This window comes from Bombus vosnesenskii, unplaced genomic scaffold, assembly GCF_011952255.1.
Source record: "Bombus vosnesenskii isolate JDL3184/JDL3185 unplaced genomic scaffold, Bvos_JDL3184-5_v1.1 scf7180000013395, whole genome shotgun sequence".
NCBI lineage: Eukaryota > Metazoa > Arthropoda > Insecta > Hymenoptera > Apidae > Bombus > Bombus vosnesenskii.
The window spans coordinates 190294-216867 of NW_022883020.1; the positions used below are offsets into that span (position 1 = coordinate 190294).

Genomic DNA, 26574 nt, shown 5'->3' on the forward strand with positions numbered 1-26574 from the left:
CTCAACTTTACCTTCGGGTTCATGAAGTCCTCGATATATAGATAATCTACTTCATCGAGGAAATTTTCGATTTGCACTAGTGCTGACATCTGGCGTATTATTGGATACAATGTTAAACCTTATCAAAAGCATATATAATATACTTCAATATATTATGTTGCCTGTATAATAGAGGGGAATTCTCTTTCTGTATACGATAAATGTGTTCTATTATAGATATTTCAGGAATGATAGTAAATTATGAAAAGGATATGAAACTTGAATATTAAGGAAACATAATTAATTTTTGTCTTGTTATTCCGATATATTACGGTTTATACATTATATGGTAATTATTGAAAGTGTACATATACCTTTCGTTGTATTTAATTATATATTTTTTGTAAATATCATGTAATATAAATAGTACTATCTAACAGCATTTATTCCAGTAAAATTTAACCAGTTAACTGCAGAATTATTCATCAGAATTATCTGTTGAAATATTATTGATGCTATATATAGGAGATAAATACTATGAAAAGTGAATTGAGTATATGGTATATGGTATATTTATGTTCACCGGCTTCGCTAAATATAGCATGAGTGTAGTGTCAGTATATCGAGAGTCTTTGTAAAATTGTGGTTTTTTTTTGCAAATTCTATTACCTTTAATTTGCAGAACTTCTGTATATTTTAGATATCCAATATGTTTAAAAGAAGACTACAAGCACTCGGATATTTAGAATGGGACAAAGTTAATATAAATGGTTCGTATTTAACATCTGCATCAACAAGGAATTTTAACATATTGATATTATCACTAATAAAATCTAATATTTTCGAAATCATGTTCGTTAAACGAGTTACATCGAGAAGAATGTTTATTTTTCTCGAATATTTCTCTAGTAATTGCGTAATTTTAAAATTTCACTTTGACTTTTGAATTAATCTTGTTCTAATAAATAAATTCATTTCAGGATAAGTTGCAGAAATTTAAATAAGAATATTTCACATTCTTTTATGTATGTTTATGGCAGGCAAATACCTGAATTATTTTATTATTAACGTAAAAACATTATATTGTTATAGGTTATAATGACCGGTATAATTTATCCTATTAGAATAGTTATTATAATTATGTCTAACATAGAGATTTAAGATTGCATAATATATTATATTTAAATATCTTGTGATAAGAAAATATTATATTAGTTTTTAAAAAACATTTCGACGGCTGTAACCTATGATAGTCTAATTTCTCCGTCACTGAATCGTTTTTACATGTTTAATATGTAATTCTTGGTAAAGAATTTATTCATTCGGTAATTATTTTCGTTTAGATTAATTATAAGATTTTTTTATAAGATTTTATTTATTTTTTAAATATTAGTATTATTAAAATGTTGCAGATCCACAACATTTTCGTAAAGTAACATTATGGTTAGAGGAACAAAAGATACGTCAGTATAGTATACAAGATCGAAAAGAGCTACGCGATATAAAAAGTGAAAGTTGGCCTAAAACTTTTGTCAAATACTGCGAGGATGTTAAATGTCCAATTTCAAGTAACAACAGGGATCAACTTGAATGGCTAATTGGACGTGCTATTTGGTTGGAGGCAGAGAATAATAGTAAATATTTATTTATGAATGAAATCAGAGATTCAAATAGAAATTTCTTACATAATCATTAATTGTAATTTTCAGCTGAGCAGTATTCGATAAATGTAAAAGAAATGAAATTGAAAATGAAACAGGAAGCGCTGGTGCCACATCTTAAGTCCACAAATCCACTTGACAACCTAGACTGTGAGTATATATAATATAGATATTTTTTACCAACTTTATATATTTGATTATTTTTAAATAATACTTTGCATTTTAGTTGTTTTGCTATTTTGTACCTTTAACAGTAATAAGAATGATAAAACATCTGTATACAAATATTATAAAGTATTTTATGAAATATATGTTATATTTCGTAGCCTTTCACCTAATTTATTAATATCTGTTACGTTGTTAAAGTATAAAGTAATTACATTTTTCAGTTTTCTATTTTATTCTTTGATATGTTTATATGTTTTGACAAATACACAGATAAACTTCCAAATTATGCTTCATTTTGATAATTTGAAAGTTGTTAATATTAATGTTCCTACTTTTATAAACACGTTATCTTCACCGTTTCATGGCCACTAGTTGAAAGTAATGAATTTAAAAATGGGGTCTATTCTGTGGCAAAACTGCTCCGAATTCCGCAACATCCGAATCATTTGGTCACGTTAAAAGCTTGCAGTAAACTAGTACAAAGAAGATTAAATTCAGAATGCTTAAGGAATCCAAATTCCAAAATTATTCGAGGCAAACCCTTCCCTATTATGAATTGTGATCCTGGTTTTCAACTGAAGAAGACCGCAGTGGAGAATGCAGCTAAAATCCTTGCTCTTCTTTATATTCAAGATATTAGAAATCTGCAAACAAAAATTAATGAAGTGATTGTTCGTGTGCAGAGTGTCACAGCTAATCCTAAGACAGATACCAAGTTAGGAAAAGTTGGTAAATAAGGAATTATTTATTCCGCCAATAAGGCCATCTGTTATATTACTTTATGGCGTATCTCAGATATGATAAAAATATTAAACGAAATCTCGAGAAGTTTCGACAAAAATACATTATTTATTTATCTTAGATTCAAGGTTATTGTAACGTGTGGTATAGTCAAGAGATGGTAATTATTTATTAAAATAGTTACGAAAATTAGTTTCGTTTAAACATGTACTCTATACCTTCTATAGGATACTTTACAGAAAATCGAAATACTTGAATTATTTTATTACATAGCCTTATGTATATCTTTTCATCATAGTTATATTATCTAATTGGTATAAATAAAAATCAAATCAGTATGATAGGAAGGCAATCATAACAAAGAATATTACATTTTGTTGCAAAAAAATGTTAATTCACTCAGCTCAAATGTAAATTTAATTGTAGATTAGTAACAAGTGAAGTGTAAACATTTTGGTTTTATATACTTGTATAAGTGAATAGTTTACTTTATTAAGAAAAACCTAAGATTCAGGTATTTTGACAATATTTATTAAGTAGGAAATTATTATAATCTTCGAATAATTCTTAAATGTATATATATTTATAAAACTGATTAATAAAGTATTTCAATATCAATCGCTATCTTCGTGTTCTCTTTTCTGATACAGTTGATTTTCTTCTAGGATTGAGTACAATATTCAGATGTAAAGATAAAATTAAAAATATAGATAGTGAGTTGCATATTTTACATTTTATGCTAATAAATATGCAAGTATTTTATAGGATTCTTGTTAAATTAAAATCTAAATTGTCTTAAATTATTTTTAAGAATACAAATGCAAATTGTATTTGTGATGAAAGATAGAAAGTCTTAATATTCAAGAAATGCAATTGTCTTTAAATTATTAAAGCAGATAAAAATACAAATATTTGAATAATAGAAATATTGTTTTTTATGTGTTTAAAAATCGTGCCAAATTGAATATACATTTTAACAAAAATTAAGCTCGTCTACTAAGGCACCATTCTATTGCATTTGTAACTTCATTGTCTGCAATACTTGTTGCACAACATCTCTATTTCACTTGTAACTTCTTTGTTTGCGAGCTTTGTAAAACAAGGATGCATTTATTGTGGTAGCATCTGTTGCACATTCTGAGCATGCCTCTGTCAAATGACTAATACGGTTTGCAGACAAAGAAGTTACAAAGCAATAAAGTATTAGTCTATCTGACACAAAGAAATAGAGGACGTGCAAACCGCAATGAATGCACACGACACTCATAGTCACAGAATATATTCATTTTATACATATATCAACAACGAGAAAGTAATATTAACAAAAATAATGAGGAAGTTTTTTTCTAGTAGATTTAGCTGGATCTGGATGTAATAAGAAGATATAAGCAATTGGTGCAAAGTTTAAGGATGGATTTAATATAAATAAAAGCTTATTAGCATTAGGATATATCATATTTCAATCAGAGAATTCTACAACATATGTTGATTATAAAGACAATAAGCTCACAAGATTGTTACAGGATTCTCTTGATGGTGATTCCATAATGCTAATTATTATAAGTCCATAAATGACAATTTACATGAAATAAGGAACCATAAATCAGACACTAAAGGTCTTAATATTTAGACCAATTACATAAATTAAGATAGGGGAATTAAAAATTTCCTTAGAGGAAAAAATTATGTAAAGAAGATGAAAATTACTGGACTTTAGATTTACATAATATTAAGGCACTCTTCTTTGAGGCTGCCCTTTAATATTCTTTCTAAAATGACGCATATTCGTCAGGTAATGTTGCTAATGATTATTCAGATCGCTATAAGATTAAAACAATCTTATTATAATATAAACATTGTGCAATGTTGAGTTTTGTAATTAATTAATATCATATATATATTTTACATTTGTACAAAAGGTATAACTGTTACAGTCCATATACCTATGAATTGAAATGATCTATGAATAAACCTTAAAAGTTTATCTTCTTTAAATATTGATATAGAAAGTTCAATGGTTAAGTTATACGTTAAGCTGAATTATATGGAAATTTATAGTCAATAGATTGCTTTTATCGCAAGAAAATCTCTGAAAGATATAACAATTTCTCTACATTTATGCAGCTGAAAAACGTATCTTAGAGCGATTGCAAAAGTTTGCATAGAATTAAGATTAAATTGTATGGAATTACGAGAGTCTACACCTATCTCTATTTCCAGAAGGTACAGCCTCGAGCGTTTGTTTAGCAGTATTTGCCTCTTGCATCGAAGCTTGGAGAGCTCTCGCGAGAGCTTCGTCTTCGCTCATACTGCCTTGATAATTCTTGAAGATTTCGCCATTTCTCCTATTTACTGTCATATTATTTTCTACGGCATCGAGCCGTTTTCTCCGTATCATCTCCTCCTGGCCTATACACGCGTGATCCGTTGGATGTCTGTGCTTTAAACAGAAATTCTTACCGCAATCGGAACAACGTACTTGAACTATTTCTTTAATTTTACAACCTTTTGAGGAGCATCTAGAATGAAAAAAATTTATTTAAAAATCAGTTGACTGCTTTTTACAACAGTTACAAGATTATTCAAAATCATCACCTTTGAAACAACATAAAATTTTATCTAAACAAAATTTTGTCTATTTTACCTATTAGAAAAAATCTTCTGGCTAGGTTTTCTCAAATCTGATTGACATTCGTCATCAATATGCTGCCCAACTGCAATATCTGGAGGGTCACCACGTTTTATAGGCACTGGAGCATTACAAAGTGGACATACTGGAACTTGAATATCTTTTTTATAAGCACTTGGGCAGCTATGGTTATTGTATGATATGTGTTCGGAACAGAAGATTGCAGAACATGCATCACATTTAAGAGGCAAGAAGTCCAATCGATTGCAGCTGTTCTCTGAACAATGCTCTCCTAGGTGTGGGAACTCCATCTTTTACGAAGAATATCTGCAATGAAAATTATATCATACTTTATAATATATGTAGGCTAAGGAGCGAATGGAAAACGGTGTTCTCACAGAACGAACACAAGTGATAGATCGCGTTTGAAATTAAAGTACAATGTAGTCAAAATTAAAAGTACATATATATTAATTAACACGATTGCCTACAACACTCGGTATCGCGATCCGCTTACGTTTTCGTTGTAGAAAATTAAACACGATCAAACTTACCGCGCGCAACTTTTGACTTTCGGTTTTTTTTTCTTTTTTGTTCGACAATTCAATTCTTAATTCTACGTGTCGGTCCGTTTGCACCGGTTTACATGCCGGCTGATCGGCATGACGGTTACGCATTCAGACTCCGGGCTTTAGCCGTCATTGCCGACGAGCCGGTTCCCATTTTATTATTTTTGCGACGGTAAAAATTCGGCAATAATTTTCACCTTCGACTCATCGCTGTTCGTACCGACGCACATATACATACACATACAGATACACATACATCCGCTTCCTACATGCACGCATACATTTTCAAACATGTAATTTTATAAATAAATTTCAAAAAATAACATAATATATCTGTGAAATTAAATGATGAATATAAAAGCAGCGATAATGAATGCAATTAAATAATTTAATATTGAAAATATTATTGAAGATGTTATGTTTGCATAACAAGAAAACGAGGTTGAAAAATGGTTTACAAAAAATGATAGGAAATTCCTGCATTTCGATTTATTTTTCCATAAAAAATTGACCACCTCTTGATTGGGATTAGGTATACTTACTGTGTCGCCCTATATAAATAAATTATAACCTCTACAACTACATACACTGCCCCTAACCTTTAAACTTTAAAAAGTTAGTAAATAAAGAACTACATATATAAACAACAAGAACTGGTTAATATAATGAAATGTAAAGAAATGTATATAATAAAAATAATATAATATAATTTTGTGCAAACTCATACCTCAAGTTACGTTCGAAATAAATAGGTTACAATTCCTTTGATGTGTTTAAAGTTAATTAACGTTTTATATTTAATATACGTATATATCACAGTAAAATAAATGCCACTTTAAATAATTAAATATTTTATCACAATATTCGAAGTTTTCGGAATTGAAAGGAAAACTTATATTTCGAGAAGGAGCATAATTTTCTTAAATGTAAAATTGAGGACGTAGATACTTTCTCAAACTGACTGACTTTTCAGATTTGAAACGGATATAAAGAATCCAAACTTACGAAACGGACGGAATAATCGCGTCACTCAAAGAATAACGCGAATTAAGCATGACGTTGCTTTCAAGCGAATCGGACATGATGTCTCGATCGGTACTGATAAGATATTACAATTTATAAACAAATTTGACGACAATTCAAGTCCTCAATTGATCCAAATTAACAATCTATCGTCTTATTTCCTATATGCAACTGTCAATGTACAAATTAATTATTCTATTACCCAAAATTTTAATTCGCTTTTATATTAATTTCTCAAATATTGGAATATAAGAATATAATTCTCACGAAATTTAAAGATACAAAATTGCATACGTGTAAAATGCTATAAATCAAGCCTGTTTGTCGATCACGAAGTCAAAATTAAATAAATACATACATACATACATACAGTATGCAAAAATGTGTAAAATATCCAGAATAAAGTGTTCATTATAATATTTGGTAGATGAAACAGATATTTATTGAAAATCTATTTCTTTAGATATGTTCATAAAACTATAAGAATATGTAGCAGTCCGGAGTCTATTGATCATTAAACATGATCAAGGTCAAACAAATCAATAAATTAATTAACAGTCACAAACTGGCTAGCACGTGCTAGCACGATAATAAAACATTTTTAATTGTATGAGGAAATTAAAGATTTTCGAGTGCATTTAATTTCTATTGTGTATGCGAGATTTAAATTTTCGCGCAATTGGAAAATGATCGTTCGGTTCCCGCGTTCCGTGTGCTTGAAACGAGTGGACCACGGAGCGCGCTCTCAGCGATTTACAATCATAAACTTGAGTTTGCTTTGTACTTATCACTGGAGCATGGTTTTATTATGATTTTTGAGCGCCAGGTGGCCGCGTTTTTGTTGTCCGTTTGTCGAGCAGTACAGGTCTCAGCGCCATTACATCGATTAATGTCATTGTATTGCGCGTCCCGCGATAACTAATTTCCCCTGAGACGGATTAAATTCGAAATAAAGGAGATTCGGCCGATATGTCGACTAAACGTAAAAATCCGGCGACGAAGAAAGGCCGCGCGAAATCAAGGAAGGTTGAATATGACGAGGAGGACATCTCGAGCGAACACGACTCGGACGTTGATGACGCTGAGACCGGCTCGAATGCCGACGGTGAGGACGCTGCCGAAGATGATCTTGCCGATGTCTCCAGTATTCCGGAATTGCCACCGCCTGAGGTGAAATTATTTTCATCGTTTTCATATGCTTATTTGTCCCAGGCAGTCTGGATGTGACTGGTGTCTGAATGAGTGAGAAAGCGACATTGGCATTTCGACGCTGATAAGCCTCACAGCCATACATTCAATGAAAAAGAATTCATTTCATAAGAGGAAAGATCATAAACTGATGATTGTCCGTACCACCAGATTTTTAAAGAATTGGAAAATTGGGAAACCCATGCAAAACTGTGTGTTTAGAGTTCTTCGTCTATAACATTTTAATTTACAAAACACCAATTGTGTACACTTAACATTGCTGCATTTAGCACTGAGACTTCTGGGCAAGTGCTGTCTATCATGAAAAGATTCCTGATGTTTCATTAACATTGCAGTTAGTTTCATCAAGAAATTAGAGACGAAGCAATGTAAAGTGCAACAGTGCATAGTGTAACAATGTTAAGCGTGATAATCCAGGCTGTGGAAACAGCATTAACCGTATTTATTTGACGCCTTTATCACGAACATAATGTGACAGAAGCAGAATTTGGAAGTTTGAATGTAGATCATTGAAAATAAGATTGGTAGCCCTCAAAACATAATTGTTAATTATAAATGTTAAATGGCTGCTATTATCTTTTAATTATGGAGATAAGCATGATACAGTTTGGTAAGGGTTTCCTCTATGCTACTGCTCAAAGATACCCGAACATCTGTTCATTTTCCGCAAGATGTATTTTAATTATAAAATTATAGATAAAATCAAACTACAATGATTTTATTCTTTATAATGATCATAGCTTACATATAATTGGCATTTATAATCGTTGAACTTTGTATTTTGTTATTTGACAAATTCTTTATCCTCAGATTCTTTAATTATTTTAGGGAGGATGGGGTAAGCCTGGAACATTATTAATGTGTGGTCTGACAAACTGGGACATGGCAGGACGTAAAGCTCCACCGAAAGGGGTGAAAGTTAATGTAGGGCGTAGTTTGTGGACCCCACATACTTTCAAAAATTTAAATGGCGCTAGAGTCAGATTAGTTGCTTCTGGCCCAGCTGCTTCTCATAGTATTATTGTTACTGAGGATAATAGATGCTTAGCTTTTGGTAGAAATGATAAAGGTAAATGAATGAAAGGTAAACAAAACTTATCTTATGATTAAGTATTACTATGTAAGTAAATGTGATTCACGTAAATTGAAAGTTTGCAAGATTTGTTTAGTCGTATCATTTCTGTTGGTACTGGACTAACAAATTTCTTATTTGATACTAATTTCATGAGAATATAATTTTCTACTTCTACACACATACACATACACATTTTATAAATAGATTGTTTAGAAACTTTTATGACATAACTTTTGCAGGTCAGCTAGGTGTTGGTGATACGAAACGTCGGGATGAACCTACAGAAGTCACAGCATTAAAAGGTCATACAGTTATAGGAGCATCTTGCGGCCGCAATCATACTTTATTTTTAACAAGTCGCGGCATCGTATTTGCCGCTGGAGACAATAAACTAGGTCAATGCGGCGTTGGGAAATCCGATGCCTGCATTGTCTCTGCCACTAAAGTAAAGTATTCTGGGCCGCCGATAGTGAAAGTGGGTTGTGGTGCAGATTTTTCGATGATACTAGACATTAAAGGTGGTCTGCACTCATTCGGAAGCCCAGAGTACGGAGCATTGGGCCATAACACAGATGGGAAATATTTTATAACGAATACGAAGATGGCGTTTCATTTTGAGAAAGTGCCTAAGAGAATCGTTTTATACATTGAAAGAGCAAAGGATGGCCATGTTACGCCGTTAGATCGTGTTGAGATCACGGACTTCAGTTGTGGGCACCATCATACTGTTGCAATTGATAGCAAAAATCGTGCATTTTCCTGGGGATTCGGAGGTATCGGTCGTTTGGGCCACAACGAGCAACGAGATGAACTAGTGCCTCGTTTGATTAAATTCTTGGAGCCGCCTACTCGTGGTGTCAGGGCTATATATTGTGGTAGTACTTATAGCATTGCCATCAATGTGCACGGATCAGCCTTGATGTTCGGACAAACGAAACGTACCGGAGAAGCAAATATGTACCCCAAACCGATCCAGGATTTGTCTGGTTGGGAAATTAGATGCGTCGGATGTTCTCAGACTAGCGTAGTAGTCGCGGCGGATGATTCGGTTATCGCTTGGGGTGCTAGTCCTACTTTCGGTGAATTGGTAAATAATTGTATAACGAATAAATCTTTTAACAGAGAAATCTTTAGCAGACTTTTAAACTAAGCTCCTCTTCTTCAATGAATAATTACAGGGTTTCGGTGAAATGCGTAAGTCCTCGACTACCCCGATGGAAGTGAAAGCGTTGGAAGGTTTGTACATTACTGCTGTTACCTGTGGTCTCTCTCATACGCTTATGATTTGTCGAGACGAATCCGAAGAAGAGAAGACTAAAATTAACAAACTTCAAGTATATTCCGTTTAAATCGGATAATTTACATTTTAATTACTCATAAAGTAAACGCTAATCGAATTGTCACGTCGACACATTGGGAAATTTTTTCTATACTCACCCCATCGCGATCGTTATTACATTTAAGGAAACGGAGAAGAAAGAAAATCGAATTGTAACAAAAAAACATTATTACCTTTAATTAAGCCAAGTTGTTTTAAATAACTTGAAGGAAGGATTGAAAGATCTGTGAACAATTTATTAATAGACTGCGAAAAACGTCCATACAAAATATAGACTTAACTGTTACTCTCTACTTTGTACTTCCACTTTTACTTAATAATATGAAGGAAAGTTTATCATAATAGGGAACCCCATTCTGTTAGTAGCTCAGGATATAGACCAAACATATAGATAACAAAAATATATTTTGATACTTTGCTATTTTATTGAAGTACTCCCTCATTCTCTCTCACTCTCGCTTTCTCTATCTCTTTAACAAGAATGGAAATAGTTGATACGTATGAAAAAGAGTGCTGGAAACTGAGAAAAAGACACGTTATGGAATTTAACAAACACTGCCTTTACTTTTATTACTCATTTTAATGTATTTACAACACAAATAGTCTATATCATTGATTCATTACAGTAGTACCTGAATCATTAAATCTGCAGAAATCATTCTTATATTCTATGTACAGGGACATTCTAAATGCGATTATACAGAGAAGGAACGCGGATTTTATGCTTTAAATGACTGTTATTATGATAAACATATAGAGAATGTTTCGTAAACTCATTCGTTTTTATGTTCGCAAGCATGAAACCTATTTTATCTAACGACGAACAAGGACAATGCTTTTTCAAAAAACCAGCATTGTTTATCATACATTTTAAACTAATAATTGTTTAACAGTTACACTCGACAAAGAAAATTTCAGCAAGGAAAAAAGATATATATTGTTAATTACTGTACCATATAGGATAATCACAAAAGAGGATCTTGTAATAAAATTAAACATGCGATTCTTTTGGACGCTATATGTTATAAAAACTCATGTATACGTATTATAATTAAGGCTATCCACGTCATTACTATCATTAGTGAATATAATCGAAATTTTATATATAATTTTATTTTAGAACTGCTAATAACGTAATATAAAAATCCATACAAATGTAACATAATGTCATATGTTTAAGACGGACTGTAATTAGATTCACTGCCACAATGTATTTGGAGTCTTTTTTGTATTGCGACGAAATGAATTTAATACTTATTCATTCCATTCTGTTCCATGTAACACTTTCATGGAATTACACTGCACCATTTCAATAATCTTGGAACAAATGTACAAGGCAAATTACAAAATAAACGAGTTTTTTAAAGAATCTTTTTCTAAAGAGTCTTTTAAATATCTATCTTTTATAGACATTTTTATTAGTTGTTAAGATGCTCCAAATAAGATAATAATCAGGCATTGCCATCTTCGTCTGATACATTGATTTTACATGAACTGCATATATCAGGAAATTCACAACTTTCTAATTTTCTAATTGGTCTCCATACGCATTTCCAACATTGTTTTTCAATACGATATAACTCTTGATGATTTTTACAAATATTACAAGGGATATTTCTTATTATAGCCTTTTGATTCAGAGTTTTAATTAATCCCTCTTTTTCTAAATGTTTTTTATCCTAGTTTAAGAATATTAATGCTTTATGTTTATATATATATATATATATGTTTATATATATATATATATATATATATATATATATATATATATATGATATTATATACATTGTACTAATTATTTTTATTGAAATAAAGGAACTATTTTTCAAGCATTGAAAATTATTGTAAATAATACTGACAATAAGTTTATGATCCATTTTTATAGTAGATAATGCAATTAATTGTTGATGCTTGTCTTTCTCCGTTTGAGAAATGTTGTTGCAAGTCCACTGCAATAATTTATATCCTATGAAATGTACTGGATCTGATGGATTGTATTCTAAAGTTTTAGCTACCGCCCATGATAATGGTACCATGATATTTTGTCTATTATAGGAAATTAGAGAATGGATATAAAACAATATTTCTTAATATCAAACAATTATCATTTACCTTAAGTAATCATTTTGCTGTGCTGTTAATTCATGTACTGTTTCATTTTTTGCTAAGATGTGACATCGACAAGCATATTGTTGGTAACAATCCGGTCGACTAGGAAAACTGAAACTGCTTTTAGAGCTATTTGTCCTGCAACTCTCTTGTGTTATTTCCAGACAACTACAGGTTGGTTCCAATATAGTTAAATTGCATTCACATATTAATTCCTGCAGAAAATATTAACACAACAGGTATGGTATATAGAACAACTTAAACAATTGTATTCAAACCTCCGTAATTGAAAATTTTGTTTCCATTTCGTCAAGTCCTAAATCAATTAACATTTCTTCAGTTTCTTCATCGATTCCATGTTGCTCTACTAATTGTATGACATCTTCTTCTATTCCAATGTGTTTCAAAAATTTAATTATTTTAGATGACGCAAAATTAAAGGGGGATTGCCAATTTAAAATACCAGGAACATCAATGCCACTTAAAATTAAATGGCGAAGAATAATTGGAGTTTGAAGTACTACTCCGTATATGATAATATTCCAACAATTTATTTCACTTAAACCTGTAGGTCTTAAATTTAAAATCAGCCTGTCGTTAAATGTATTGAACCACATTTCTTTAAACTCCAGATTATGTGGTTCTATATGAAATTCTCTAAAATAAAGAAGTTCACAATAGCTAAGACTGATGAGGCCCAGTTTCATCGCTTTTATGATGCTGTATATGGGCATACCTAAAAATGGAGTTAAATCAATATAATTTTTGTTTTAGTTTATGTTATAGATAGAGACACCTTTCATTCTTAATTCCTTTAAAACGCTAATACTATATAAGCCACTATAGACAGTGATCCATAATCTTTTATCACTTATTCCATTAGAAATCATTTTCAGTGTATTTGATTGCACATGAATGCATTGTTTAAGTCTGTTTGTTAATAACTTTAGTAATTTTTCTGTGCTCCATGTTCCATATATTTGAAGTCCTTTATTAGTTAGGACAACATCCAATTTAGTTGTGTGTAAAATTTCTTTTGATGATAATGTTGTACATGATTCAAAGGAAATTTCTCTACAAACAATTAATTGATTCTAAGCAAGAGATGTACCTCACAATTTAAAAGTTGTTACAGATATAATTGAAATATTGTAACTTAGTTTACTTTTTATTATGCGGATATTTAGTAACGTTTTCATAGCTTCTGAGACGGTCGAATAACATAACTGTTTTATTTAATTAATTACATATAAATTAAATTAATTTTCAGGACACATGAAATGATCGTTTAAAATCAAATATTTTAACAGGCAACTGTTTGTGTCACACAGAGTGAGATATCACATTAGTCTATCGCAATTTAAATGGAGAAATTTGTTTTATTCATAAAGATAAATACATTAAAATAATTTTAAGTAAATAATTTTATGTATGAGATAATTATTGTTTATTTGATCACATTTTAAAAATATAATCATATAAAATGCAGAACATTAAATAAACATATTTAACGTAATATTGAAATACATTTTGTTTACATATGTAATGATATGCGTTTTACCTATTTATTGTTCAAATAAATATCAAAATCAAATCAATATCATGATAACAAAACAGATCAGAAAATATTGAAGCTATAAATGCTGCAGCACATGCAAAAGCGTTTTCTACAGGATTTAAAGATACCATATTTGTTTATGGTGTTACTGCAGTTCTATTGATGTTTATTAGTCATTAAATTATGTGCATACGCATAATATATTTACATGAATATAAATTTTGTATCACAAATACCTATAAAATTTAACTATTTAACAAAGAATTAGAAGATAGAAGCAAACTCATTGTATATGTATGTATCTATCTTTGATACATAAGGTACAAAATATTTTTTCCCATAACATACACAAAGCAATATAATGTGACATACTATTATTCACGTTTCTGTTTTCAATGATCTCACTCTTCGATATCTAGTTTTTGAATAAAGTTTAGACCATATTCAAGCTATAGTTTCTTTTACAGTTATCACTGGCAGAATTTTATATTACAATCATTTAAATCAGAGTGCAATAACAATTTGTATGTGCTTCGTGTGGCTGAGACTCATCTGCCAATTGTATCCCTCTCTGACCTCTATGTCTTGCACCTCCCATATTACCGTTACCATACGCTGCGGATTTAAGGAGGGCATGTCGATCCCAAAGTCCAGGAGTTTGTATTATCTATAAACAATATTAATAGATAAGAATTAATAATTTGCAAAGAAAATAAATGATTATACCTTTTGTACAAGTTCTTCGAAACAACATTTGATTCCGTCTGCCGTTTTAGCGCTGCTTTCAATGTATAGGGTTTGGTGTCTTCGGGCAAATTGTAAACCTTCTTCAGTGCTTACTTCTCTGTTTGGTAAATCTATTTTATTACCCACTACCATTTTAATAATATCTGTCTTATTGCAATATGTATTCAATTCGTTAAGCCATGTTTCTAATTTCATAAAAGTAACTCTATCTGTAACATCGTACACTAATATAGCGCCTTGACCGTCTCTGTAGTAACTAGGTGTTAGAGTACGAAAACGTTCTTGTCCGGCAGTGTCCTGCAATAATTTTCGAATATATTATATTCCATTAAATAAAAAATATAAATTATGATACACTGAGGTAACTAACCCAAATTGCAAGTTTCACTGTATTGCCATCAATTGTGACTTGTTTAGTTCTATAATCCATGCCAACTGTGCTTTGCATATTTTCATGAAATTCATCCTCAGTAAATCTAAGAAGTATGCTGCCAACAATAACAATAATATAAATATATTGACTCAACTTACATAGCATTAAAAAAAAGTAATTTATCGTTTTAAATAGGTACCTTGATTTTCCAACATTTGATTCTCCTATCATTAATAGCTTTAAGACTGTTAATACATCTTGATCCATTGTCGGTATTATATCACAGCACTCAGTCTAAATATATGTTACTTATTCCTTTGATAGCGTTGACACTGTTAAAAATGAAATATAAAAGTTAATGAAAAGAAATTATTAAATTTTTACGTGACGATTTTTTAAATGACGATTAAAACATAGTTTATAATTGTGAGAAAATTCAATAAGTCTATCGTAATTTGAAAATTGCTAATTATGTACTAAATAAGAAATAGGCAATAGTGTGTGTGTGTATATATATATGCCACAATTTATGTCACATATATATACAATATTACAAGCGTATAATTGCATAGGATTTAACATCGATTATGGTAGAAAGATCGAATAACAGAACCCAAATGTAATAAATATTGTTTACAAGACGATAAAAACTTTTTATATACAAAAAGGTTACAAGTTACAGGTTGATATTAGCATCATGAATACTTGTGGCTTTTCCTTAAATCTTGAATATCTACTTACTGTAAGTACGTCACTCGGATTTAATGAATGATATCATCCTTTTTTGCAATGCATAAATGAAAAATTCTGATGCACTGTTATCGTGATACGCTCTAGACACTAGACGATAGAAAAAGGAACGTTAAAGTAATTTGCAATATAGTTGTTGTAAAATAGTGCAGATGTCGTTTGCATTTGATTCTGGCGAATTAGGATAAAAAAATACTTGCGATAGTGTAAATAAATCTCTTTTCTTATTATGCATCTAAAGAAGAGAACATAACACTTTGAATTGGGTAAATTATCCATCTATAAGTATTCAGGATTAGGTTGCTGCGCAACAGTTAGCGAATAGAAGATTCCATTTTCAAACTGTTTGTAATTTGCCGACACTGACAGACGTAGAAGAACAGCGAATGAATAAGATTAGTCGGCAAAATTAAAAACCTGTATATCGGTGACGAAGTCACTAGTGTAACAAGGAAATTTGTTTATTTTCAATTTTTCGTTAATAAAAATTTCATTAACATATTGATGAGATCTTCCTGATTAAAATGAGACCAAACACGATGTAATTTGGCTCACATTTAATTATTTAATGAGAAAAAATATGCAGATGTATATATATATATATATATATATATATATATATATATATATATGTTACGTAGATAATTACATTTATTTTGCTTTCAATATGATTTGTCTTTAACATGTTAACCAATAGGTATTTAGTTAAATTTTCACTTTTTAGCAACGTCTACGAACAATTAATTGTCTTCAAGGTGCCAAAACGATGTTAGATCTAACAGTATATTATAGTAATAACTACAATACCTTCAATGACCCTTGAACGTTCGTTGTCGTTAACAAATAAATCTTAAAACTAACAGTATCAGCATTTGTCGTAAATCCAAGCAACTGAATTTAATTACAATGTAATTTAAATAATTATTACTAATTAATATTAACAGTGTGATTCATATTAATGATTAAATAAAATTCAATTTGGTTTTATTAAAAGTTTATAACTGTTCGCAAGCTGTTTGCAAACTGTTCCCGAAGTCTCGAAGAGAGGAAAATTTTAAATAAAAAAGTTTTGTCGTTGCATTAATGTTGTTTTATTGATACAAAGACGCTACAGATCTTTAAAGAGAAGCTACTGCCGTGTCATATTACTCGCGTCACTGTTTCAAGGGGGAACCACCTCCTCCTCAGTGGTGGAGATAAACCATAGACAGTTATCGTTATCGGACAGATTCTTGCGGACAGTTATAGACGATTCGCTTTTGAACTGCGGAATACATTTACTTTATATAGTTATTTTGTACAATAAACGGCAAAAGAAATTAACACGAATATTTGTATGATACATCGAGAAACTTAACATGTTAGGAAAAGGGAAGAATACTAGTTTTGATAAAACACAACTTGTAATTTGTCGTAGAAAAAAGGATGAAAGTTATCGTGAAATTGCATAATTATTATTACTAATTATAGCGGATACTATTAAAAGGTATAAAGAGGACTATTCCGAATTTAAGAAATAAGGAGGACAACCTCTTTCTCTTAAGCCTACTGTAAAATTAAATGTTATTGTTAGAGAGAAATTGTTTACATATTTTCAAGCTACAATGAATGGTTCATATATTTTCATAGAGTAAACAACACGATATTTAAATCACCCCCTCTTATACAAAGCAACAAATGTAAGTACAGATAGTGTGCTGTGTCCGAATATTAATGTGAGGAATTAAAATGACATGACAAGTCATAAACAAATCCAAACTTTCAAGAAACCATTCGAAAGTGCGAGTCTGGGGGCAACTCACTATGCTCAAACATGGTTCAAACGAGTAAAGATACGACCATGAGCATTTCTAACCTCAACTGCGCGAATACATACATACGTTATCACTTACGAATAGATAACAGTTTTATCAAAGATGTCAACCATCAAAACACGGTCGATTCTTATGAACAGTGTCTAGTCTTGTATTTATAGTTATCCAACGATGTAAGCAACACAGACCATCCCAGTAATCAATCGATATTCATCTTAAGTCCGGGAAGTGTAACATAACCGAAAGAAGAAGAAGAAAAAAAGAAGAAGAAGAAAGAAGAGGAAAAACAAACAAACAAAAAGGAGGCAAGATAAATTACGATGCATGGGATATATCATCGGTGAGTAGTATCCGATCGCGAATCGAATCGCGAATAAATACTCACAGACGTGGAAGCGCTAGAGAAGAGCGTTCGAGCGCATCTTCGGGACGATATGTCGGGAATCTAGGATAAAGTAAGTTTTTGTTCGCTATAGTGGCAGAACGTTGAAACTCGCAGAAGAAAAAAAGATGGCCGCCGGTGGGCTGCCATGAAGGGGCTGCGTCGCTCGTGCTCGTGGAAATGGGACGTTGCGACATCGAAGTGTCACTGCAGCGCTCGTGAAGTGTCACAAAGTGTTCACCGAGTGACGTGAGGTGTTTTGTTTTCGCTGATACACGGATTGATTGTTCGCGATGGCTTCCGACGGGTAAGAATGAAATTCGTTCGATTCTAGGGGAATGGAAATAAGTACCATCGCTGCGATATAGTGGCTATGTTTCGCGGATCGATAGTGAATTTTTTTCCCAGTGACCCGTCCCAGTTTTCTCGCAGAGAGCCTCGTCATATTCTTCGAACGCACGATAGTGTTTCTCTTAATGATTTTTAAGTTTATCAATATACATAACTGGGCGGGTCTTTAAGTTCAACAAGATTCATTTTAACAATTTCGTATTTCATGTATACAGGGTGTTCCAGCAACTGTGTTACAATCAGCAATAGGGTGATTTTACGTGAACAAACAATTCGAAACTATAGAACAAAATTTGTTGGTATGATGCCTCGTTCTGGAAACAAACTAATTACAGAATTTATAAAGTATACTTAAACTTGGCTAATTACAGACTAGGTACGAATAAAACGATCAGCATTAGGTTATTCTACTTGTGAAAATAAGTGGAGTCCAGGTCTCGTTTTCAAGAAAATAGTTACTTACTTAAAAAGTTACTTATGAGCTTTACTAAGTCTTACTAAGTTTTATGAACATATACTATTCTTTATCTTTCGCTTATTTTCACATATAGAATAATTTCCTGTCGATTATTTACTTCTATTCAATGCGGAATTGACCAAGTTCAAATGTATTTGACAAATTTTCAATCTCGATTTTCTCGAAAACGAAACGTCATATGAATAAATTTTATTCTATATTATCGACTTGTTTTTTCATATAGAATCACCCTATTGCCGATTGTAACATAGCCGCTGCAACACCCTGTATGTACGAATTATCGAAGTCATGCGTGTGTCGCCTTTTCCTCTCTGTCTCTTTCACCACTTTCGTTTTTTCCGCTCCTTTGTATACAACTATGCACGAATGGATTTCTGCTGCCTATTTCGGTCAATTAAACGGATAGCATGACATCAGACGGTTGCTCGTATTGCAGCCAGCATTCCTATCAATTTATGGTTACAGGGGTGGGGGGGGGGGGGGGACACCCTTTTATTACAACGAAACTTTCCTCGTTTTTAAATGTTTGCACTTCCCCGTTGTTTCGAACATTTTACTAGAAGGACCAAAGCTTTTTTCCACTATAGAGATTTCTAGTTTATCTACGATGTTTATTAACTAAGGAAAATAAACTTCGATAAAGCGTTTTCGTGTCCCATTTTTGCCCCGTAAATTTGACAGAATGCTATCGATTAATTATTTATATCTTATGGCTAATCCGCTGCGATTCTATCTCCCGGTTTACTAAAACTGTATTGGACCGGTTGTCATTAAATGTACTGTATATAATATCCCCTCGATCTAATCCATGCATTAAACATACCGTATATATATATATTTATATATTCTCTTTTTTTTTTCACTTTGCCGCACTATTTTTAGAGTTTTTAATTATAGTAATAAAAAGGAACAACAAATTTATCTTCGTGTGCATCCCACATGCTTTAATGATTTAATGTGTGCACTAGTGATTTTATCAGGTTTAAATATCGCTTGTATACTTCTTAATAATGTTTATTTTAGTATTGTTATTAATCTATACAGTAGATCTTTTTAAGTAAATTTTCTATAGAAAAAAAGGAGAGGTTTTCTGAAAGAGAACAATAAAATTATTTCTCTACGATAAATTATTTCGATGAAATTAATATATGTTATTTGTAATTATTTATATGTTTAAAATAAAAAATCCTTTGTAATATTGCAGTAGAATGGAATGGGTAGAAATTATAGAACCTCGCACCAAGGAGCATATGTATGCTAATCTCACAACTGGAGAATGTGTATGGGATCCTCCACCTGGTGTACCAGTGTAAGACAGAAATATATATATATATTCTTTTATAAGTAAATGCTCCAAGATATAATTAACATTGAATTACATTGCAATGAATTACAAAGTCAATTTCCTCATTAAGAAAAATAATCAGTTGCCTAAAAAGATTAAACCGTCTTTTTGATCTAATCAGCTTGGTGAAAGTTATCGTCATGTAAGCTTTTCCTTTTATGATATAGGAAGCATTTATAATTAACAAGATTTCTACATGACACATGTATGGAATCTTAATGTTCTTTGTAACCTACATTTAATAGTAATCAAAGTGAATAGTTTTATATTACTTGATGAAATTTATTGGATTGTAACTTAAATAATAGTTTCTCAAGTATTAGGAGTTCATATGTATGTATCATTGTTCTGCTTTTTATTATAGGAAAAAGACAGATAACAATCAATGGTGGGAATTATTTGATCAAAATACTTCACGATTTTATTATTACAATGCGACATCCCAGAAAACTGTGTGGCACCGTCCAAGTGATTGCGACATCATTCCTTTAGCAAAGCTTCAGGTGAGTGATTCACTTTGATAACAAATATGTAATTTAGAACGGCGGTGATACAGCATTAAAAATATCTGTCATACTGCGCAAAAAATTAAAAAATTAGGCGGGCCTCTTGAATATTTGAAATTCCGTTTACTGATAAAAGTCTGTTGACATTGCGTATATTTACTCACTGAACATAGCGTTTGACTTCTCAGGGATACAAATTCCATGGTATGTGTAGACATAATGATTTAGAAGCTTTTCTATACATCAATGTTGTCTCCCTGTAGGATGTTGAAGATATAAGTGAGCAAGCTGTCTGCTCTCCATACAGCTATAAATAGCTGTTTGTAGCTAGGAGAAAAACACTGGTATACATTATACCATATTGAAAGCATGAAAATCATTTCAGAACATTTTATGTTTTGTTCGCTTGTATCACATTTTTATTTTCTAGCGTAGATAATATATTTTAACTTTAAATGATTTTGATAAATAAGGAGTATTTGGTTATATTTGTTATTTACTTTGTTTATAATAGTACCAACATTACATTTAATAGAAAGAATTATAAGAATTTGTCGTATTGTAGACATTAAAGCAAAATACAGAACCAGCAAGTAGTAGTGGAGCCGATACTCAGAAATCAACCGAGCCAAGAAAGAAAGAGTCTGTATCAACACAGACACAAACTCCTTCAGTCAGCCGATTAACAAGATTTAATCATCAAGAAAGTTCCAATTTATCCTCTTCGTTGGTAAGTCCTTCGCCTTACGGTCTTTATGCTAAAAGAACGATCGGCATAGAACTATACTACCTTTTATTATAGCAAAGTGGTAGTGTAAATAAAACGAGAACATCCAGTGTTGGCGTGGACCTTCAAACGTCTCCCCCTTCTCCATCTCCATCTTCAAGGCGGCATCATCACCACCACCACCACCATCATAATAATAGACATCATAGGCATCACGAAGTGCCCACAACACGACGTCAGCATAATCATTCTCAGGATTCTGGTCGATCTAGTGACAGTTCTGTTTCTCACAGTCGCACGTCTTTGGAATCGACCGGCTATCGATTGTTGGATTCTCCTCTTCGGCATCATCATCGTTCCGTCGCCCAGGCACCGGCAATTCAAGCACAATCTTCGCCCAGGCAACACAGCGGTACGTTGGAAGCTAGGGGACACAAGAGTGGCACTTTAGAAAGTGTGAAGAATCAGAAATCGGTACCGTTGGGTGAACCACCTCCATTAGGTTTGTCACTGTCAACTAGTACTCCCCTATTTAAGAAGAAGACGTTTGCTGATTCACAACGCGAGGGTAGGGCAGGGAATTTAGAATTGGAAAAGAATAAAAATGGTAAGAATGTGAGTTAAGTTTCATTAAAAAATTAAGATCTGTAATAATCTTCATTCAAACAGAATGCAAAAGGGGAAGTAAGAAATTACCTTAATCCGTTTTGTTGCTGTAGGTAGAGAAAGTAGTAGAGGTTCGTACGGTCCTGAACCAAGTACTTCGCCATATCGGGAGTCATTGATGGAATCTAGATTTAGGCAAGAGATGCCTCCGTACCGTCCGCCAGAAGTTCAGTTGAGTCATAGTTATAAATCACAGGGTGAGAAGTATGGCTCCCTGGTGGAAAGCAGTAATCGTTATCATAGGGATAGAGATAGGGAAAGGGAAATTCATCATAGGGAAAGAGTAAATAGTTTGGACAAAACAAACACTTCAGCCTTTTATCCAAGTTCCATGCATCCGCGTAATATGAATAAGCAAGATAATACTGGTAGTATAGGTAGAAGGCATCATGGATGTTCAGTGTCGCTTTCAGAAGCGAATGTTAGAGATATGTACGGCGCAATGTTAGCCGAAAGAAATGAGCCTTCGAAGAGCCTTGTCAGAGGTGTGAGCGTTTTGAGCAATACGTCGAAGCAGAGAAGCCTCGAGGTTGCAGAACGAGAAAGAGAACGAGAGCGTGATAGAGAAAAAGAATATAGAAGGAATACTGCATGTAACAATTCGTTGGATTGTAAGTACGACGATAATTCATGTTCCTTTAAAATTAATTAATCATCAGTATCTTGTATTTTAATCCATTCTCTTTTCTTATATCTTTTAAGGCATGCCGCAGCCACTGGCTCGCAGTTACAGTTTTGTACAGCAGCAGAAACAGCAACAAAAGCTGCAACAATTGCATCATCATCATCATCAGCAGCAGCAGCAGCAGCAGCAGCAACAACAGCAACAGCATCAGCAGCAGCAGCAGCAGCAGCAACAGTCAAGAAGAAGAGATAGGGACGATGATTCTATGCACGAGCGTTACCTTATTAGTCAGAGTCACGAACAACCTAGACAAAGGCTTAGTAGTAATACTAGCAGTAGCAATAGCAGTAATAGTAGCAGCAATAGCGCTGTGGGCGAAGAAACAGAAGGGCTCACAGAGGTAGATGATAGTAAAAAGAAGAGGAGTAATGGTAATCCGAGTCCACCTCCGTGCTTTTATGGAAATCTGTTACCTGACGACGATCATTTGTTGCCGCTTCAGCATTATATTCTTCAGCAAGCAAAACTCTCAGGCACGTCTACAATAGTGAAAGCATAACTGTACCTTAGATAATTAATAATACTTTTATATAATAAAATAATAATTTTATAGGTTGTTACAAGTTTGGGGATCCGTTGTTAGTAGAAGAAGGTGACGATTCATTGGACGAAGAGGGTGGAAGAGGCGAAGGTATTGGTGGAAGAGCCGATGACGATTCCGACGATCAATTTGCGGATGACGAAGCAGCGAGCAATCAAGGTGATTCGTCCAGTCAAGAATACCTTGAAGATCACTATGCAGGTTAGTTATTATTTATCCAGGAACTAAGAGGAACGTGGATTTAATTATATTCGTAAAAATATGTATCTCAGTACGTTGAAATGATATTTATATTATTATTGTAGATTTGGGTAACTACGATACTGCTGGATTAGCGACGTATTACAATACTGCTGACACTCTAACGAGGCCACAAGTACGACCACCGTCGCCACCGAATATCGCCTCGCAAGCCGATACAAGAGAAACCGTGACAGCAACTACAAGACAGCCGCCAGTTCTACCGTCTACCGCGATAAGTTCGGTTCCTAGCGTTGGTATCGGTGTGGACAACACAGACGTGGACGAGGCGAGGCGAGATGACAGCGCGGGCGGTGGCGACATCGAGAAATACGCACAAGACAATCTTAACCTGAACTGCGGACGGCCGAAGGGACTGAGATTGTTGTTCCGGAAGAAGTTCAGCGTCCGCGACATTCTTAGTTGGTCTAAAGATCCTATACCACAGCCAATGCTGGTAGTCGTAGATGGTGAAAAGTTACTGAAACGGGAAGCCTGCAATCTGTTTAGGCTGGTGCAAGTGTACATGGGCGATCGGAAAGCTAACGTAGGAATGACATTAGACAGTGTAGCTATGGACATTGTGAATACAGCGTATTCGAAGCCGCCATTACGGGACGAATTATACGTCCAGATATGTAGACAAACTACAGAGAATCCAAGGAAAGAAAGTTTACGTAGAGGTTGGGAATTGATGGCTGTCTGTCTGGCGTTTGTGCCGCCCAGCGCTACGTTCGAGCCTTATCTCGAAGGCTATATGAACAGACATCGTGATCCGAATTTTCAGTTTTCGGAAGTGGCCAAGTGGCCGATTCACGTGCAAGTTAGTCATTATGCAACCGTCGCCTGCCGTCGTTTACAACGAATTGGAGCACATGGCAAGCGACAGCCTCGCAAGGCCACTATAGAAGATATCGATCAAGCGAGAGTATGTTTCTTCCTTTCACTACGCAACCTTATTTTACTTTATTGTCTTATATCTTATTTTATTTGTTTACATTTTACAAGTGGCCAACACAGCGTTACCGTAAATTTCTTCACACTATGACAAATGGACATTCATTCGCTTTTAATTTAATCATAGATTCAGATTTTCCGGGCGTCCATGTTTGGGGCGACGTTATCGGAAGTAATGGCCCTGCAGAGAGACAGATTCCCAAATCGAGAGTTACCATGGATACAGACCACGTTGACGCGTCAAGTGCTTGCTCGAGGTGGTATCTTGACGGAGGGGATATTCAGAGTGTCCGCGGACGCGGACGAGGTCAGTGCTTTAAAGTCGTGCCTGGACAGGTTCGAGGATGGTACGATTTTGGCAGCTTCTCAAGATGCTCATGCACCCGCATCTTTGTTAAAATTATGGGTTCGAGAGCTTTACGAACCGTTGATACCTGATTCCTTTTACACGGAATGCGTGTCGATGAGGCACGATGATGCCGAAGCTTCCGCAGCCAATGTCGCCGCGCTTGTAGATCGTCTGCCTGATTTGAATCGTCGTGTTCTTTGTCATCTAATACGATTCCTTCAGGTTGGTATTCTTAGCTATCAGTGTTAGTCTTACTTATCTACGATTACTGAATGCGAAGTATGAATTATCGATTATTAAAGATACGCATTGTTATCGCTCAACTGTCAAAGTAGCGAATCGTTAATCAAAGTGCGCCCCTATTTAAATTAGGGAACTTTAACGTTAATCGTCGGTATTAATCAAACGATCAACTGTCATTCTTGCCGTAAATTTGTCAGAGGAGGTTAATCGAAACTAACGAGGTCACTGTAGAGTGGCCTCGTTTCTCTTAGTTTCTCGTTTCTTCATTTGGGATTACCACAATGTATAAAATACTTGTTGCAGATTTTCGCCAGGCCGGAAGTCGTTGCCCGTACTAAAATGGATGCAAACAATTTAGCAATGGTGATGGCACCAAATATACTGCGCTGTACCTCGCAAGATCCCCGCGTGATCTTGGAAAATGCACGAAAAGAAATGGCTTTTGTTCGTACTCTTATCGAGTCATTAGAAACTGCTTGGGTCGATGATCTTCACTGACCATTCTATTGCGCGCTAGAAAAAGGAACGCTCTAGACTACTATGCCAAATGAATCAGCTGTATATTCACACGTATTGTTAGTTATTTCACTGTTTCTCTATTATCGTTCTCACTTTTCTGTTTTTCTTTTTCTCTCCTTTTCTTTTTTTTTCTCATTGTCTCTCAGACACGCGCGCCCCCACACACAGACACACACGGCCCCCACACACACATACACACAGACACACAAACGCGCGCTCTCGCGCGCACACACGCACACACGTACACGCACACGATGGCCCCATAGATCCGTGGATGTTCGTAATGGTAATTTAGTGCTAAAGTTATTACCAAGCTAATCACACCCGCGTTTTCCCCGCTCCTCGTTTTTCTATTTATTATTTATACGCAGATTATATGTTATACAGATAGAGATTATTAGATTATATTATGTATATCGCTATATATTCATATTATATATTTTACCAACCCTTGTTACCGCGTTGAACAAACGCGGACGGCTTTTTTACTCGATCATTGTTGAATCTCGTGTAAGATAAAAAAAAAAAAATCATGTGTTACCGTGTATAGCTGCACTCCGCGATGATCTTTTTTGTATAAGCGACGAATTCACGTGTACAACGTTTATCGAGGAGTAAACATTGCAAAAGATTAGCAAGCTGTACAAGTGTGTTTCTTTTCCTGTAGCCTTTGAAGATTTACCTCTCTACAAAAGTGAGAAAGCCCTGAAAAAAAAAAAAAAAAAAGAAAAAGAAAAAAAGAAATGAAAAGAAGAAAAAAGATAAAAAAGAAAGAAACAGAGAAAGATTGTATTTTTCATGATAGAGCATCGTGATTTGTTAATCAGAACGGTGTCGTTAT

The 26574-nt window shown here is 33.5% G+C and overlaps 5 protein-coding genes across 10 annotated transcripts; 2 read left to right on the forward strand and 3 right to left on the reverse strand.

Annotated features, from left to right (window-relative positions):
* Positions 1-536: 536 nt before the first annotated feature.
* Positions 537-11762, forward strand: LOC117237650 (protein RCC2 homolog). Its single transcript, XM_033501820.1, has 10 exons — positions 537-596; positions 680-749; positions 1392-1613; positions 1689-1790; positions 2181-2542; positions 2671-2709; positions 7716-7940; positions 8808-9048; positions 9294-10141; positions 10233-11762. The coding sequence occupies exons 1-10, from the start codon at positions 537-539 to the stop codon at positions 10401-10403; spliced, it is 2340 nt and encodes a 779-aa protein (XP_033357711.1). The 3' UTR covers positions 10404-11762.
* On the reverse strand, positions 2934-6858 carry LOC117237659 (AN1-type zinc finger protein 2A). Of its 2 annotated transcripts, none has more exons than XM_033501833.1 (3): positions 6475-6858; positions 5194-5505; positions 2934-5068 (listed from the first exon to the last, which is right to left on the reverse strand). In XM_033501833.1, exons 2-3 carry the CDS (start codon positions 5487-5489, stop codon positions 4738-4740), a joined length of 627 nt encoding a protein of 208 aa, XP_033357724.1. In that variant the 5' UTR covers positions 5490-5505; positions 6475-6858; the 3' UTR covers positions 2934-4737. The 2 variants fall into 2 exon arrangements, with proteins under 2 accessions (XP_033357724.1, XP_033357725.1); XM_033501834.1 differs by lacking the exon at positions 6475-6858 and adding an exon at positions 5733-5750.
* On the reverse strand, positions 10935-13931 carry LOC117237657. The gene is made up of 5 exons (XM_033501827.1): positions 13299-13931; positions 12781-13238; positions 12506-12717; positions 12253-12439; positions 10935-12072 (listed from the first exon to the last, which is right to left on the reverse strand). Exons 1-5 carry the CDS (start codon positions 13390-13392, stop codon positions 11845-11847), a joined length of 1179 nt encoding a protein of 392 aa, XP_033357718.1. The 5' UTR covers positions 13393-13931; the 3' UTR covers positions 10935-11844.
* Positions 13932-14374: 443 nt separating this feature from the next.
* On the reverse strand, positions 14375-18242 carry LOC117237658 (ras-related protein Rab-18-like). Of its 4 annotated transcripts, XM_033501832.1 has the most exons (5): positions 15922-16123; positions 15380-15512; positions 15178-15295; positions 14787-15104; positions 14375-14727 (listed from the first exon to the last, which is right to left on the reverse strand). In XM_033501832.1, the coding sequence occupies exons 2-5, from the start codon at positions 15445-15447 to the stop codon at positions 14560-14562; spliced, it is 672 nt and encodes a 223-aa protein (XP_033357723.1). In that variant the 5' UTR covers positions 15448-15512; positions 15922-16123; the 3' UTR covers positions 14375-14559. The 4 variants fall into 4 exon arrangements, with proteins under 4 accessions (XP_033357723.1, XP_033357722.1, XP_033357721.1 ...); XM_033501831.1 differs by lacking the exon at positions 15922-16123 and adding an exon at positions 18130-18242 and having other exon boundaries at positions 15178-15512; XM_033501830.1 differs by lacking the exon at positions 15922-16123 and adding an exon at positions 16586-16713 and having other exon boundaries at positions 15178-15512.
* Positions 18243-18295: 53 nt separating this feature from the next.
* Positions 18296-25829, forward strand: LOC117237652. Of its 2 annotated transcripts, XM_033501822.1 has the most exons (11): positions 18420-18433; positions 20160-20264; positions 20665-20803; positions 21372-21536; positions 21609-22140; positions 22253-22810; positions 22902-23357; positions 23438-23626; positions 23731-24593; positions 24750-25193; positions 25518-25829. In XM_033501822.1, exons 1-11 carry the CDS (start codon positions 18420-18422, stop codon positions 25710-25712), a joined length of 3660 nt encoding a protein of 1219 aa, XP_033357713.1. In that variant the 3' UTR covers positions 25713-25829. The 2 variants fall into 2 exon arrangements, with proteins under 2 accessions (XP_033357714.1, XP_033357713.1); XM_033501823.1 differs by lacking the exon at positions 20160-20264 and having other exon boundaries at positions 18296-18433; positions 25518-25712.
* The last annotated feature ends 745 nt before the right edge of the window (positions 25830-26574 follow it).